The sequence below is a fragment of the Lampetra planeri genome, chromosome 6 (assembly GCF_965212315.1).
Source record: "Lampetra planeri chromosome 6, kcLamPlan1.2.h2, whole genome shotgun sequence".
Classification (NCBI taxonomy): domain Eukaryota; kingdom Metazoa; phylum Chordata; class Hyperoartia; order Petromyzontiformes; family Petromyzontidae; genus Lampetra; species Lampetra planeri.
This window is the reverse complement of record NC_136112.1, coordinates 9,765,929-9,784,307: the sequence shown is the minus strand read 5'-3', so window position 1 is coordinate 9,784,307 and position 18,379 is coordinate 9,765,929. Positions and strand designations below refer to the sequence as shown.

At 46.5% G+C, this 18,379-nt stretch overlaps 1 protein-coding gene across 1 annotated transcript in view; it reads left to right on the top strand.

Moving 5' to 3' along the window:
- LOC144719661 (transmembrane protein 132D-like) overlaps window positions 1-17,808 on the top strand; it is a 193,173-nt gene extending 175,365 nt beyond the window's left edge. Inside the window, exon 11 of the mRNA XM_078595799.1 lies at window positions 16,685-17,808. Within this exon, the coding sequence (XP_078451925.1) occupies window positions 16,685-17,689 (1,005 nt within the window). The 3' untranslated portion in view covers window positions 17,690-17,808. The remainder of the gene's footprint in view (window positions 1-16,684) is intronic.
- The last annotated feature ends 571 nt before the right edge of the window (window positions 17,809-18,379 follow it).

Here is an 18,379-nt window from a genome sequence, read left to right as displayed (position 1 = left end):
GCATGGCAATGGCACCGTCACCATGGACAAAACCGTGTACAATAGCAACATTCAGGACCTACTTAATGATGGTAGCTACACAAAAATGTAAAGAGATCCCACCAACGGCCTCGTTACAAAAACGAACAGTATCATCACTGATTCAGCTTCATTAATTGAACAGACCAAACGGTTTTCCTTAAAACCTTCTTTTGCTAGACCACCCAGATTATATGGCTTACCAAAAATCCCTAAAGAAAGTACACCCCTTCGTCCCATTGTCTCCACCATTGGCTCACCCACCTACAAACTGTTCCGATATCTGTCTGAGACCTTGCAGCCATTCACTGGTAAAACCACCTCTTCTGTACTTATCTCAGCTCACTTGGTATCGTCAATTAAGGACATCTCACTTTCCCCAGGTGATTTGCTCGTTAGTCCGGATGTAGTTTCTTTGGTCACCAAAGTTCCTGTGCCCGATAGCATTGCAATTATTGAAGATTTGGTCCAACAAGGATTTAATGCTGATGTACCAGCCCTGGTGAAACACTGCCTCACTGATACATATTTCACCTGGAATGGAACATTCTACAAAAAAACTGAAGGCACCCCAATGGGATCTCCTTTATCTCCGGTTGTAGCCAATATTTTCATGTAATAACTGGAGACGAACGCCATCCAGGTATCCACTCTACGCACATCCTTGTGGAAGAGGTATGTGGATGACACGTTTGTCATCTGGCCACATGGCCGACTGGCTCTGAACCAATTCCTCAACCACATCAATTCCATACACCCAGCCATCAAATTCACCATCGAGGTAGAAAAGGATGGCATGCTACCTTTCTTGGATGTCCGAATCAAAAAGAGACCAGATGGCTCAATGAGCCATTCGGTCTACAGGAAAGTAACCCATACTGACGCCTACCTAAAACCTGATTCCCACCACCATCCATCCCAGAAGAATTCCCTCATCAAAACGCTACACCACAGAGCTCAATGTATCTACGACCATGAAAATCTAACCAGTGAACTCAAACACGTACACCAAGCTCTCAAGACGAATGGATATTCTGACTACACAATCTGCAAAGCCATCACTCCAACCGTGAGGAAGGAGCCATCTGAGGATCCAATCAAAACCATCACCTTGCCATACAAAAAAATATTTCCAAAATCATGAACAAACACAAGATCCAGGTCCGATTTAATACAGTACATAAAATTCGTGATCTGATCCCATCTGTGATGGACAAGATTCCTGACATGCAATATCCCGGCGTCTACAAACTAAGCTGCATCTGTGGCAGCAGTAACATTGGGGAAACTAAGCGACATGTTTCGGACCGTGTTCCTAAGCATAAGGCAGATTTGAAACACGGTAGGACCAATACTTCTGCCGTGGCTGATCATCATTTTAATGTGGATAGCTCATACGAAATTGATTGATGGTACTTTTCAAGCCCACGAGCTATCAACACAGATTTGTTCATGAAGCCATCCATATATACAGACACAGACACAATTCAACCGAGAGGATGGTTATAAACTCAGCAATCATTAGAAAGATGTCATCAACCACTTTGGGTTTGGCAGGGTTGCTTTGGAAACTGCAGTGAAATGAACTTCTTGGGGTCTTTTTTTACCTGTGTCCTTACACGCTAATTATTATTCTTGTTGTTTGGAGGTTTTTATTTCTCTACTGCCATCCAGTTTTAGGAAATGGAGCTGCCATAAGGAAAACCAGGTTTTCAACAATGTTAAAACCTGGTTTCATAAGGCACGTGACAAGCAGCTATGTTCTTACACACCTCGCAAGTTGTGAGAGAGACAAAATATGAATACTGTAGCGTACTTGTTGTGGAGGTTGTTATTATTCTTAGGTTTTTTCGGTAAAGTCACGTAGGTAAAACATCAAAATTAATAAAAATAAAATAAAAAATCACGACGTTTCGGAGGCAACACAAGTCTCCGTCATCAGGTGGGACCGTCACAGCCGGATTAGCTGCATCAAGTGAGGCAATGATTCAAGATGTAATCCCTTAAAAGCAAGTTGAGGGGGGGAAGAGAGGGGGGGGGAGCTCATCAGAATGTGGTAGCCAATGAATGGAACGTATCGAGGTTGTTATTATGTTTAAACGTCGTATCAAAGGGGTGGGTACCTATTTGGAGTGTTCCGGTGTACCAGGAGTCCATTTGTCTCTTGGTGCATTGTGGGATATTCCGTGATGTTTCATTAACGAGAAGTGAAAATTATATTCAGCCAACGATGTACAGCTGATGCCCTCGGGAAGCGTGTATGGTTTTTGTTTTGTCAGATTCTCGTGATGGCTGACTTCCGAAACAAGGTTAACATTTTGACATAAGTGCTCAAATCTAGTGCTGTATTCACCCCGAGATGGGTATATGTTTGTAAAGTAGTACATACTGCTGGGTGTTATGTTGGAATACAGTATGTACTTCAAACATTAAATGGATTCACTATAAACCAATACACGAGCATACTACTTTCTTTATGAGAAAGAATAAAAAATGCCGTACATTGAAGAAAAATATTCATTTTAGGTCCGAATACAGATTTTTTAAGATGAATTTTAAAATATGTAAAAATAGGCGCAACAATGGAATAATGTCCATGGTAACCAATTAAGGCTAAAAGCTTTAACAAGACGGAAATATTTACTGGCTCGTGATTCAATGACCTGTCACGAACTGGGGTGACGATTCAAAACCAAGAATAGATTCATTTATTTTATCAATGTGGTAAAAGTAAAGTAAAGTCGCATGGTTCATGTGAACCCTTACACAGGATATACAAACATAAAAAAACATTGATTCTCAAGCAGACATTTTCATGTAGGTCTTGTGAGCATAAAAATTACATTGACTCAATTCATACATGTATTTTTACAACACAATCATAGAAAGCACTGCTGTATTAAAGTCAATATACTGTAGGTAAATGTTGGTACAGCATTTAGATATCCATGTATGTTCTAATACAGTATGCATTTAGTCGTCGAGTATTTACGGTTATCTGATTATGCTAATGATGGGCTGCTGCTTATTAATTACTGACAATTATGAAAACGTGATGCATTTTCTTCACGGACACTCGCTGGAAACATTTTCTTCGTCTTAAATTGCAAACACTAATGGCATTGTCAAAATAATGGCTTCGTTTTGCCAGTTGTGAGGATACACGAGGCAACAGAAAGGTGGCTTTCTCCCGTAGTGTGTGTCGCTTTGTATCTGTGTGAGGAAATTACAACTAAAGTCTGCAAAGAACAGAAACCGCAGGCATTTTTTAAATAAAGAAATTACAACTAAAATTACGTATTAAAATGTAAAAGATGTGTCTTATTCTCATTAGGGGCCATCCATAAATGACGTCACGCATCTGGGGGGGGGGTCAGACATTTGTGACTGTGTGACGAGGGGGTGAGAAATGTGACGTCACATCAAAATGCGCAACTTTAAATAAATATAGACAACACGTTCTACTTAATTAAATAGACTTTTAAATAAATGTTTTCTCCTACAACATCAGCGTTCAGCGCCACATTAAATGCGCACTACAATGACAATAGTTTAAAGCGATTTGAAGCATGTTTCATTTTTTTGGGGGGAGTTGGCAGAGATTTGTGACGTCATATTTGAGGGGGGGTCTGACTTTTTGTGACACTGTGTGACGAGGGGGGGGGTCAAAAATCGTCCAAAATCGCGTGACGTCATTTATGGACGGCCCCTTAAGGAAAAAAAAATACTAGACAGCATTTACAAAGAAAGTCATGTTATAATCTGCATGTGTGAAGTAGGGTCATATGGTGAGTAAGAGCAACTATAACTCATCAGAAATAACAAAATATCAGTGTCATTGCTCCTGGCCCTATGGATCTACGTTCACTGTTTTGAGCACAGGGAAAATTCCACATCTTCACTTCTGGATTCAGTAGAAGAGTTGAACGAACAGGTACTGCTACCTTGAACGGTGTAGTTCACTAAAGGTTTCACAAATTCCCCGCATTTGAATTGCAATCTTGACATGACTACCTAACTTTTTTTTGTGAAATCCGAATGAAACACTTGTTGACTGAAGACACAGGACTATGAGAAAAAATTGTGCACATTGCAAACGTTGCTGAACTGGTTAATAGGGTGTCTATACCTTTTACAAACTTAACGTCGAGCAGGATTTACATGGACTTTGGTTGTCAGTCTTCCAGTGATACCATTTTATTATAACTTCAAAGCTGCAATAACAGACGCAGAAGTGAATGTTCCGAAATTATCACAAGGCGTTGCAGGAATGTGTAGATCTTTGCACGCTAATGCTTTACAAATTACATGAATGTGTTTAATGAGCCATTAGACACTTTGATTCACGTACATGTCAAGTGGGAAGGTACCAGTATATTCTTTGGAGGCTAAGAGGAAACAATTATTGACTGCATCAATATAGAAAGAAACATCCGTATGACTTAGACCCTTTTAAATGTTATGTTCACTGTTTGGTATTGAAAGACTATGCATATATATAAATAAATGCAGGGCTATTCACGTTTTGAGAACTTGTGAAAGCTCATGCACCTGCAAAAGCACTGTAATAAAGTGCTTCCTGTTTCTTACAATCCATGACTGATAATTATAAAATATTTGCAATTAATGATGCACCAACTACATAATAGTCATTCGGTATATGCATGTGAAAATTATGTGCTGCTGGTGGTGTTGATAGCCATGCTGATTGGGCTCCTTGTCTTGTACTTTGCTTGAACAAACGTGGCTACATTTTTAACTATGTACTGGATGTCCTCAAATGTAATAACATTTAATTCTAGCGTGAGAGATATTGATTATTGACATATATAGAACAAACATTGCACATGGAATACAGAGGTTGATCGAAATGAGCATAAATCAACTTTCTTTAGCAGCAATAAACCCACTCGTTGCTTCCTATTTTGCCGTCCGTCTCTTTGCAACTGCTGATACAACCCAACTGTGGACAATAAAGCAGAGCCGTAGCCCATCACTCCTGCACCAAGGGGATGGTTGGTGGCACATTTGCAAAGTGATTTAATGGCATTTTTTTTTCAGCACGTCAATGATTTTTTTTTCTATTTCGAGACTTGCAATACTTTGAGAAGAGATTCAATGAAGAATGTTTGATCACTTCTGCATTGATTTTAGAGAATGTTGGTTGTTTGTTTTAAAGGGGGCACCTTTAGCCTGATAGTTTCCTCCAGGGATGTTTTTTTTTCCTCTCCGTCTCTCTCTCATAAATCCTTTTATAAAACTATTGATCAATAACCCCCTCTCAGACAACTAAGATAATGTAGTTTCAGAGTTCAATAGAACACACAATAAGTCTCGTCGTTAAGCGTAAACATACCAAGTGTGCGGTTTTTATTTTCAACCCCATCATATCCCAGGTCTGCCTAACATATGTCATTTCTTTAAGACCGAAACAGGATTTCTGCACAATTCTGGCTGTCGCCTGACGAGGCTGGTTGTAATTACTGGCAAAACATCGTACTCGAATTGTAAATGTTGTGGGTTTACTCTCCGACTCACTGGTGTGCTGAACTAATAACTAATTGGCACGTGTTTTTACATGACAAACCTTGCTAATTGGCTGTGTTGGGTCGTGGAGGGTTTAACGACACATTTATATTTACAACCCAAAAAAACTCTATTATGGTTAATATTGGTCGTGTTTACATTGCAACACACGTGTACATGTTTGTATTTTTATACATGTGTAATAACAGCCATAGAGGGTTCACGTGGGGATTGGCTTGCCGGTCCTGCTTTGTAGCCAATAAGGGATGAGCCAGGGAGCATGGCCTCGGCGTGATCGCGGCGTGTTAGCAGGGGTGATTGGCCTGGCCAATCAGAGCCTCAGCTAATGGGGAGCCGGATCAGAGGCGTGGTCCCGGGATTGACAGGGAACCATCGGGAACGGTCAACGCTGTCGATAGATGATTGGCTGGGGGGTACCACGTGACGAAGGGATTAAGAGAGAGGGAGAGAGGACAGTCGTGAGCAGACTTGGGGACAACAAGAGCAAGAGTCACGTGCGTACGGGGCTCTGGGTGCCACGTGTGCGGTGGGGACTTGGCGAAAAGTCTGCCCTCTCTCCGTTGTCTGCCAGCAACAGGGAGTGTGTGTAAAGTGTAACTGTGGAAGTTGAAAATAAAAAGGACTGATTCCGGAAGCCGTCTCAAGGAGGTTTATTACATTGGTGTCAGAAGTCCTTCTGCGACCGTTGGGACGATCGTCAAGATGTCCAAACACCTCAGAAAAAAGAACCTGCCCGTGCCTCCATCGGAGGAAGAGGTCGAGACGGATGAAGATGAGCTGTTGGGGGCTACAGCCCCTATGCCGCCTGCTGATACTTCTCGACGCCTCTCCGCGTCGACTGGGAGAAGATGCGACCATCGCAGGAACAAAAGACGGATGGCGGCTGATGGCGGAGCAGATCGAATCGTTACGCGCCATTCTGCTAAGTCTGGTGACCGCGGTGGCGTCCTCTCCAGCCATGGGTCGCCAGATTGCGGATCAGCTGGACGCCGCGGGAAGGGGTCCTGAAAAAGAAACTGGGTCCGCCATTGCTCCTGCCACGCGGGAAAAAGCCATCGTTGTGGGCGGGCCGGCTGCGCGGGAGCAGTCGGCCGCCATTTTGGGCGCGCCTGCCAACACGCGGCCGCCGGACGCCATTTTGCCTGCGACGGGTGGGACGCAGGAACAGCAGTCGGAGACGCCCGCGGCGCGCGCTTGCCACCGCGGACATCGCCTTCCACAGATCAAAGAATTTCTCGCCGGGGGCGATTGGAGTGCTTTTACGTGGCGCTTCGAGTCAGCTTTTAGATCCGTCAACTGGACGGAGGATGAGGCGCTGGGAGCGTTACCTACACTGCTTGATCACGTTTCTTTGGGGGTCTTCCGCTCCGTCCCAGCGTCCAAGAAGAAGACACTGCGAGATGCGTTCGCAGAGATTGCGGAATTTTACGACCCACCGACGTCAGCCACCAGAAAATGTATGTCGCGTCGCCGAGGATCGGAGGAGTCACCTTTGGCTTATCGGGGGGCGTTGATGGCGCTGGCCATGGCTGCCTACCCCGACGCGACGGCCGATCATTTGGATCCTCTCATCCTTTCCTGTATGCTGGAGTTGTCTCAGGAGCTCAACATTTCTCTACCAGTCTGCGGCCACGAACCGATCACATCGCGATGGGTGGCGCGCTGCTTGGACGCTAAGTTTAATATCAAGCGTTGGGACCAGATGGCGGCGTGGACGGGGAAACCTGAAATCGACCGGCCGCCCTTGGGGTGGTCTCCACGACTGGTTGTCCACTGCTCCGACGACTCCGGCGACGACGACATGCTGGCTGCTGCTGTTCCGCATAGGGTTCCGGGACGGCAGCTGCGCGACCAGCGAGGCGACTACGCAGGCCGTCCACGTGCGGGGGCCGGGTCTTCCGACCGCCGGCCGACGACGGCCGCCTGTTTCAAGTGTGGCAGACGAGGCCATTTCGCCCGTGACTGCCGCTGCCGACCTCTGCTGTCGCCTCTTCCGCCAAGGGGACCTCCATCTCCTCCACCTGCTGCGGAACTGCAACAACCTCGGGCGAGTCGGCACAAATCGGACACCCGGCAGGTCGTGTCACATCACTCATCCACTCGCACTCATTCTTACACTCCTAAGGATAATTTCACTTCTCCTGCACCACTTACGCGCTCTGCTACACAGTGGAAGAAATTGGCTCGCAGGGTTGTGGCTGCGGCGTCGGGCTCGTCGACGGTACGGGGTACCATCGACGGCGTTGACGTCCATATCTTGGTGGACACTGGCGCATCTGCTACCATCATTTCAGATGTTATTTTTCATTTGTTGTCCATTCCTGCGTCGCGGATACGCAAGGTTAATGATGCGTGTGTTGCCGCGAATGGGGGAAGCATGGGTATCTGTGGTCAGGTAGATGTGAGTATCGCTATCGGAAATATTACCGCCCAGGGACCTGTGTTGATCTCTCGCTCTCTGGCTGTCCCATGCTTGCTTGGTACTGATTTCCTGCGCCGGATGCCGCTGAATATACGGGTCGACCAGAATTGTTTGGAAATGCCGGGGGGTTGTAGGATGGCGTTCCTGCCTTCCCTGCTGGCCAGTGCGCCTACAGGTAACGCAGTTACGGCCGTAGTCGCTGCTACGGTGGAGGTTCCGTCGGGAGCTCAAATGCTCATTCCGCTGCGTTACCGAAAACCCCTTCAGATTGGAAGGGATGCGAAGGGCGTGCTATTATCTCCATCGAATTCGGTATCTAAATCCTTTTCTTTGGCGGCGGCACAAACGATCGTGCGACCAGGTCAGGCACCTTTCATACAGGTGTTGAATGGGGGACCTGACCACGTTGTTGTTCCGGAGGGATCGGTGCTGGCTCACGCCACTACCGCTTTCGCCTCTTGTGACGAAACGCCGCGCGCCCGGATGCCCGCTGGTGGGCCCCCACACGATCGTTCGCAAAAACGCTGGATCGCAGATTTATGTGGGGAAAATTCTTCCTTGTCGAATGAACAAAGGAACGCTCTGCGTTCACTATTACTACGGTACGCTGATGTTTTCAGCAAAAATGATTTGGACCTCGGCCGCACATCGCTTTTATCGCACCATATTGACACCGGTGCGGCACCTCCCATCTGTATGCACCCTCATCGCATGAGCTCAGCGGAAAGGGAGCACGTGCGCGGGGCAGTAGATGAATTGCTGGCGGCGGAGATTATTTCGCCGTCCAACAGCCCTTGGGGCGCGCCCGTTGTTCTGGTTAAGAAAAAAGATGCTGGTACAAGATTTTGCGTTGATTTCCGCCGGTTGAACAAGATTTCGGTGGCGGACGCGTACCCCTTACCGAGGATAGATGACTCATTGGATGCTTTATCGGGTGCTAAATTCTTTTCCACCCTTGATCTGTCCTCAGGCTTTTGGCAGCTTCCCCTCGATGACGAGTCAAAAGCCAAAACGGCATTCCGCACGCCGCAAGGTCTCTTTGAATTTAATCGGTTGCCTATGGGCTTGAATGCGGCTCCGGCGACGTTTCAACGGCTCATGGAATTGGTGTTGGCCGGACTACAATGGGAAACGTGCCTCATATATCTAGACGATATCATTGTTTTCAGCCGCACGTTCGAGGAACACCTCCAACGCCTAGAGACGGTTTTTCAAAGAATGCGGGCGGCTGACCTCAAATTTAAACCTAGGAAATGTCACCTTTTGCAACACTCCGTCCGTTACATGGGTCATATTGTCAGCTCGGACGGCGTGTCCACTGACCCTCTGAAAACAAAATGTGTTCGAGAGTGGCCCACACCCACTTCCGTGGGTGATGTTCGGCGGTTTATAGGATTCGCTTCCTATTATCGCCGCTTCGTTAAGAACTTTGCGACGTTGGCAAAACCATTACACGTTCTAACGGGCAAAAATCAAAGGTTTAAATGGGGAGTTGAGGAAGAAAATTATTTTAGAGCGCTTCGGGACCACCTCGCCACGGCGCCTACGCTAGATTACCCAGACTTCTCGCAGCCGTTCATCCTTGATATGGATGCTAGTGACATCGGCATTGGGGCCGTTTTGTCGCAACGTAAGGACGGTGTTGAGCGAGTGGTGGCGTACGGCAGCAGGGTTCTGTCCCCTGCGGAAACGCGATATTGCGTGACGAGGCGGGAACTTTTGGCAATTGTGCATTTTGTTCGATTGTACCGGCCGTACCTGTATGGAAGGAAATTCCTTGTTCGCACTGATCATGCGGCTTTGCAATACTCCTTGAAATTGGACCAGCCGTCAGGCCAATTGGCTCGGTGGTTGGAATCGTTACAGGAATTTTCCTTCCATATTACATATCGAAAGGGGGCCCGTCACGCGAACGCTGATGCGCTCTCGAGGCTGCCACCTGTTCCTCTGTGCACTTGCCTGACGGGCACGCACCGCTGCGCGGCACCGCCCACCTCGCCCTGCCCGGCTATGGGGGCGATAGCTAATGAGGACGATACAGGGGCGAAAGCGAATGAGGACGACCAGAAGGTGTCGGTGGACACCGATGATACCTTACGGCTGCCGCATGCGGTCTGGTTACGTGAGCAGGAGGCTGATGCCTCGCTGTCTCCGCTACGGAAATTGGTAGGGAAACAAAAATCTCAATTGGCAGGATGGAAGTGGCAGATGTTCCGAGGCAAGTCGGGATTGTTAATGTGCACCGACGGGTTGTCTGACTGACCACGCTTGGTCGTGCCTACTTCGCTTCGCTACGACCTGCTTCGCGCTCTGCACGCTGATAAGTTGATGCACCTCGGCATCCAAAAGACTTTGGCCGCGATGCAAAAGGATTTTTTTTGGGGCGGTATGACGACAGACGTCAATGACTTTGTCCGCTCATGCCATGATTGTGCGAAGAGGAAACCGCCTCGGAACCACTATGTACCGCCGTTACGTTCCATTGAGGTGTCCCGCATCGACGAATTAGTTGCTCTGGACATTCTGGGCCCGTTTCCCCCGTTGGCTAGGGACAATAAATACCTTCTCGTCGGAGTGGAATATTTTTCTCGATGGCCGATGGCCTGGCCTCTGCCCGACCAAACGGCTGCGTCCATCACCGACGCTTTCTTGAACGGGTATGTCATGGATAAAGGGGCACCTGAGAGGCTGCTCACAGATCAAGGGCGGAACTTCTCCTCTAAATTGCTTAAGGAGGTTTGCGACGCGCTGGGTACAAAGAAAAGTCGCACTTCCCCATACCATCCGCAAACAGATGGTATGGTGGAACGATTCAACCGTACCCTCTCGGCTATGCTTTGTCACACGGTCAGTGAAAAGCAAACCGATTGGGACTTGCACATACCAGGCGTCTTAGCGGCATACCGCATGGTTCCACACACGTCCACGGGATACTCACCATTTTTTTTTATGTATGGCCGTGAGAATGTTCCACCCATCGATGTGCAACTGGGTAAGCCGAGTAAACAACCGTCTCGCTCCTTGCCTGATCACGTGCGGGACTCACTTGAATGAGTTACGGAGGGGCGAGAGGCTGCCAGGTGTGTGACGGCCCGTGCCCAGGCAAGGAACGAACGGTATGCGCGTCGATCGCATACTCGCATGCCTTGGTTAGTGGGAGACCTGGCGTGGCTCCACTGCCCCCAGGTACCGGTGGGCACATCCCCTAAACTGCACAGGCCATGGCGGGGGCCCGTGACACTGATAGATGTTCGGAACGCACAGAGTATCCGCGTTGAATACGGAAACCGTCGGTGGTATGTTCATTCCTCGCGACTTAAACCCTATGTTGATGCGCGTGTCGGTCCTTCATCCCCACTAGCTGACCTGCCGGGGTCTGCCGGGCCGATTACGCCGATTGCCACACCCGTTGATCCCAAGGAAGACTGTGTTGTGCCTCCTACAGATGAACAGGTTCTGAGGGCTGAGGAAGCCCCCGCTGCCCCCCCTCCAACGGGGCCTGCCCTGGACATGACCGAGAACCAACAACCTTCTTCTTCTTCAAGTCTACCACCTCCTGTCGATCTGAAAGCGAAGCGACCATGCGCCGGAAGCGGAGAGGGTCCCGCGTCGCGTACGCGATCGAAATCTCTCCCGTTTCGTTAACGTTTGATCGTCTAGCTGTTCTCCCTGTTGTTACCTCGCTGCAGGGGCGCCCTAATGTATGTTGGGTTTTACATGGGTGACTGTTTTGAAGTGTTGTTCGGCGCGGGGACGCCGTCACCCTTTATTGTTAAACGCACCTTGGTGCCCTAATAAGATGTTTTACGGAATTGGTTGATCACCCTTTTCCCAGCCGAGACGGCTGATTTTTTTCACCGGGGGGGGGGGGGGTGATGTAATAACAGCCATAGAGGGTTCACGTGGGGATTGGCTTGCCGGTCCTGCTTTGTAGCCAATAAGGGATGAGCCAGGGAGCATGGCCTCGGCGTGATCGCGGCGTGTTAGCAGGGGTGATTGGCCTGGCCAATCGGGGCCTCAGCTAATGGGGAGCCGGATCAGAGGCGTGGTCCCGGGATTGACAGGGAACCATCGGGAACGGTCAACGCTGTCGATAGATGATTGGCTGGGGGGTACCACGTGACGAAGGGATTAAGAGAGAGGGAGAGAGGACAGTCGTGAGCAGACTTGGGGATGACAAGAGCAAGAGTCACGCGCGTACGGGGCTCTGGGTGCCACGTGCGCGGTGGGGACTTGGCGAGAAGTCTGCCCTCTCTCCGTTGTCTGCCAGCAACGGGGAGTGTGTGTAAAGTGTAACTGTGGAAGTTGAAAATAAAAAGGACTGATTCCGGAAGCCGTCTCAAGGAGGTTTATTACACGTGTTTTGACAACCAGTATTTATTCATATAATTCGTTTTCTTGGGGTTATGTCGTGGAGGTGCAATGTTATTTCCTTTAACTGTAAACCTCCACCACTCGACAGAGTGAATAAAGTCTCACTGGAGATTACATCCAGCATCATTCGGCGTTAACAAAAGCTGAGCTCTCGAAAATGTGTACTTGGTTTGCTGGAAAAGCAAATCAATTGGTATATTTCCCCACGTGGCAACTTGATTGGATTGGCTCTATCAGGTGGTGGAGGAATATAGTTCAAAGCAAATTGATATACTTACAAAATCCAACCCACAATAAACTGATTATGTATCTTATTCGTATTTGTGTCTCACAATTGTGTGTTACTGCTGCATGCATTTTAGACACAGCACGTTACAGTCGCCACTCAAACGCTTTTTCTGATATATGTGAACAATTCAAAGATAGGAGGAATCACATGGCAAATGCATCCTATTACCCATGGGTTGTCCGTGGGTGTTGACGAGCCCCTTTTCCCAGCATGCACTTTGGGATATTATGCTGTAATGTTATTATCCACACTTTCACTGTGGATCAGAGTCCATTGAAACATTCAATTTATTATTCACAATTTCTTGCACAAAAACGTGGAGTAAATTCACCGATATCATTGTGTATGATACTATCCATGTTGTACGTCCCCCATCTAACTGTGGACAAGAGGGATTCAGCTGTATTGTAATATAAGATTATTTAAAGTGACTTAGATTGTTTTACACATGGTTATTTCCTTCTTTGTGGCTTACATTAATGCTAACCTAAATATATTTCAATTAAGCCCCCTCTCCCCAGAAAATGCTGATGAATTGTCACGATTCAGGGTCGAAACATTTATTTTTATATATTGTGGTGAATTGAGTGACCTCTAGAAAATGCAGGGGTCATTTGAACTAATTACGTACAACATTTTTACGATTTAAAAAACATCGATTCTTACACACACAATTTGATGCAATTACCATTAGTAAAATGATCGGTATTAATACATGAAATAGACATTTAAGATAACAAATACAGTCTGTTCTCCTCTAATGCGAATTGCATGTAAAGCAATGAATATATTAGGGAACACATTTTTTTGTACGTGGATGTGAATTGGATATAACGCGATTGAGTGAACAGCTAAGAATAAACGGTTGTATGGCTGCCTCGGCCGTACAACCGCGGGATGCTGCTGGATGCTTCTAGATTCTACCCACGTGCCTCAGTCTTTGTTTAGCATGCATATGCATCTCACGTGTTGTCGCGAACTGAGCTTTAACATATAATATATTATAACGTGGTGTTCTTCAGGAACGCAACTACCTCATTATAGGAGATCAGACTGTAACAGCATGTGTTCCTCTTTTAATTTCCTGCAACTGCTGTACGTCACGATGGTAAGACTTTGCTACGAGCCTTGCCGATGCTGTTCTTTCTTGACCCTAGCAGAATTCACCACCGCCCCATTAGTGGGGGGAACTGAATAGGAAGCTAAATACGTGTTTAATGTGTTCAAATTTACATTGAGTAGCTTGAGTTTCCACGTCTCAGAGCTCAGTTGTAAATCCACATGACCATTAAATCTTGACTTAAAGCTTTTGTGACTGCAGGAATTCATATGAATTGTCCCCCGCGATAGCTCTAATTGAACGTAGATAGGTTAAAACAAAATTACCTATTAACATGACTTTCCCGAAAGACCCAAAAGAACAAGCATATGACCATTACTCTTTGGTTCTTTCAGTAAAGTCACGTAGGTATAAAATAAAATGAATCACGACGTTTCGGGCGCAACACAAGCATCCCTCATCAGGTGAGAAAGCATGATCTGCTGCTGAGGCAAACTGTTTTAAAAGGTTTGAAATGGGTGTAGTCCAAGGGTCATAAAGAAGTGGGCTGGGCTAGTGATGTTAATGTGAGAAATTAGCATGTAAATGTAAGATCGGAGAGCAGCCTCCTCGACGAGGGCACGGAAGTGGCTATGTTAATGTGAGAGATTAGCATGCTAATGTTTTAAAACAGTCTGCCTCAGCAGCACACCATGCTTTCTCACCTGATGACGGACGCTTGTGTTGCGCCCGAAACGTCGTGATTTATTTTATTTTATACCCACGTGACTTTACCGAAAGAACCAAAGAGTATGGATTTCTGCAGTCACGAAAGCTTCAAATCAACATGACCATCGTTTGATGCGTAACACAGACCATGCTATTAATTTGAGTCCAATATCCGATGTGCCTTAACTTGTGGCCTGATATACCAACCACAAATGCAATGGCCAAGAAAGGACTTAGATGCAAGAAATGCATTACATTCCTCCTCATTCAACAGCCTATATAAGCATGTTTGTTAGACGTGGTTATAGTACACAATTGCGTAAAAACTGTCTATTGTTCAATCTGTATGCTATGTTCTTCCAATGTTATAAAATGTAAAAAAGTAACCCATGTGATAATTGTGCTCACCCATTACCAGAAATGTTTCTTTGTTTCAGTTTAAACATCGTCAATTTAATATCATATTATTCAGGTCGGGTCTATCGTGTCATTAGCGTGGGGAGCAGTGAGTTCCTTGCCCCCCCTAGTGGCCAAAGCTACGAGTTGGTGCTCCCTTGACAACCACCATGAAATATGTTTTTAAACAACAGTTTAAAAGAACAACAACTTGTATAATGATGCGATTAAGGAAGAGGAGCGTAGACATAGAGCCTAGCTGCGACTGTGCGAGACAAATCAAATATTGGGGCCCCACCTGACCAATTGTCGCACCCCCTGAGCTGATAACGTGGTCACTGCGCCACTGGGTAAAGGGTACGTGGCTCAAACAGAGCTGAGCTCTACAATTATTATCAGTTCGATTGCTCAACAAAGCAGATCACACGAAAATAGTTGGCAACAACGGTCTCACCTCTGTTCCCAAATGTGCCACTGGACGAGAGGTGATGGGTGGAGCAGAGCTTGGTGATGTCATCGGCTTCATCTGCCGCGTCTTGCTGGCCGTGGCTTTGTCCAGGGGAGTCCTCACCTTCGGAGAGCATAATGGTCAAATTACAATGTTTTTTTTTTATTCTTGGATCTTTCGGTAAAGTTACGTAGAAGGGAAATAATAAAATAATGAAAATAAAACATAATAAAATTCTCACGACGTTTCGGCCACAACGCAAGCAGCCGTCGATCAGGTGAAGATTGATTGACTGAACTGTCGCCTGCGATAGGTCGAATTGAAAGCCATTTCCAGTAGTCAGGCCAAAGTAAGATCTTCATGGTTTGTATTAGAATGTCAAAGCAGTCTTCTCAGCACTGTGGAGGCACCTGCTCTTGTTGCAGTTGGTGCATCTTATTCCGTACCTTCGCCATTTTCACCTCATTCAACGCAGGTTCATACACAGCCTTAAATTTTCCATCGCATTAGAGCGCGCTGAAAAGTGCACGTAGCCTTGATAACAATGTACACCGGACACAGCATTTCCACATTGGCAATGCATACAAATGTACGATAATTAGGTGTCTACAGGCAATGCGAGTATGTACAAAGCGCACCTGAAAAACTGCACCGGCTGCATTCATTGCGTGAAATGGCAAGCTGTGAAAATGCCATGTGCTGACGAATAGGATCACAGCTCCTGCTGATTTAATGAAGGTTAATGAAGCTCTGCAACTACCCGAAAATATTTTCAATCCGCACTTTCTCATCTGATCATCTTTGTCGACCACCTCTTAATGGGTAGTACTCTACTAATATTACGCCGGGCTTATCTAAGATACCTAGGTGAGATTCATGTACTAGTTTTAGATGTAAATGGCCAGGAATTTAACCATAATTGCATGGTTCATGTGATGCACTAACCACTAAACCACTGATCTCCATACACATACAATACACAGTAAAGTGGTTCTATTTATCAAATACTCACGAACACAAATCTGGAGACACTGAGAAGCTTTCCTGGATTTTGTTTAACAGGGCTACTACTTTGAAGCAAACACGTACACTCCACATTTCATGGCAATAACGAAGGTCCAAACATACCATTCTTACGTAAAGTTTTAAATGCAGTACTCTAATACTGATAACTATGATCATACCACTCGGATAGATTACACACAGAGCGAGGATATGTGTTTAATCACAGTTGAGCCACTGCTCAAACATGGCAACACAACAGTATACATTTTTTATTCACTTTGTGTTCCTTGATGAATTCCATATGTGCGAATCGGATTTGAAGAGCTTCAATAAGTATATATAACCCCATTAATTCTAAATGACTACAGCATGAACTGCGCGGTTTCTTTACATTTGTCTCTTACATTTGCTGTGTAGGAAGCTGTGCTGTCTGTATGGCTGGGCTTCAGCGATGGCTCCGTGACACCACTCGACGTGTACAACCCCCAGGATTACAGTCTGTCTGTGAGCTCACTTGACAAAGACGCGGTGTCTATCCGCCACTTTTCCTCAAATGCCTGGCCATCTGTGGTGGCCGAAGGGGATGGGCAGGGAGGCCTTGTGAAGGTGAAGCTTATGATCAGTAACTCTTGCCAGAAGTCCAAGCGGAGGAGCACACTTGCCGTGTCTTTGCCCGGTGTGCGCGTGCAATTTGACAGAAATGCCACGATGCCTTCTATCAAGGGCGGAGTAAACCCTGGTCAAGAGACACATGTGGGAGAGGATGATTTGTTGGATCTGGAGCAGAACACAAGTGTCACCACGCAAGAGAAGTCCGTCGATAATCAAGAAAAAACTCAATTTGGACTGCCTGAGGTTGTGAAAAAGCAGTTGGCGAGCGAACAAACGTATATTCGAGAAAACATGACCGCCCTGACCATCAATAACTGGGTCGTGCCAACAGTATTGCACAATAGCACTATAAATTCTGACCAAACTGTTGGACAACAACTCTCGAGCAGCCATAAAAGCCTCAGCGACTTGCAGGTCGGAATGTACACATTGCTGAGTGTGTTCTTGCTGACTTTCTGTGTGTTTTTGATTAACTGCGGGTTTCTGGCAGCCAGACACCAGCTGCGGCTGAATCGACAGGCGCAGGGTGAAACGATCTCTCACCCTCACATTAGCATCGAGCTCCAGGACAGGGAGGAGGCGGGCAGGCCTCAGTTCGGCACTCGCGCGGTCGAGGTGGCCCGCGACGCAGCGCACACGAGCAGGGAGAACGGCGGCGTCTACGTCGAGAAGCACTGCTACAGAACGAACAGCGACAGCCTGAGTTACAGCCCTCTCGATGCCCTCCCAGACGAGGGCGAAGACGAGAGCACCTCGGTGACATTCAAGAAGAAAGTCAAGTTTTCGCTTTTTACAGAAGTGCGTGAATGACAGCATGTGTGAAATCCGGGACGTTTTTTTTCGGTACCTCATGTATATTATGTACCATACTTTTGAACACATTATACAACGTATATTGCATACTGTGTGTGTGTATATATATTGGATGTCCTGGGATGCACCCTTCGCAGCAGAAAAAAAAATGTGAACATTTTTGCTACGTGAAAATTGTGATTGATTTTTATTGACTTTGTACTTTGGTGTTTAACAATGGAACCCATCACGCACGCACTTATTATGATGGCATTGTGGGCCTCTGCTGTGTGTTTAATATTTGCAGAACACGCAGCAGCATACTTCAACCACAGTGCGAATCGTCGTATTTTCACACTTCTGATGGCCAGTTTAGGGACCATTCACAACATCCAGCATATTTACAAGCTCCGGCTTCCGTGCGTGGCATCCAACACTTGCCCAGCAGGGACTGACATCACACTGCCTGCTAATGTTGTCTCCTGTATCAACGTGTTTGCAACTCACGTGAACAATATGCTCTCATTCATACATTCATTCATTTCAGAATTGCTTTTGGTACACGAGACGCAATAGAATCTGGTTAAGAGTGGCAGGTAAATCGGTCCCCTTTAACCTGCTCGCTCGTGAAATATGGAGATGATATTTTACAGTATATACAGAAAGCTGTATTGTGAAATGTGACCTTACAAAAAAAATATCCGATGG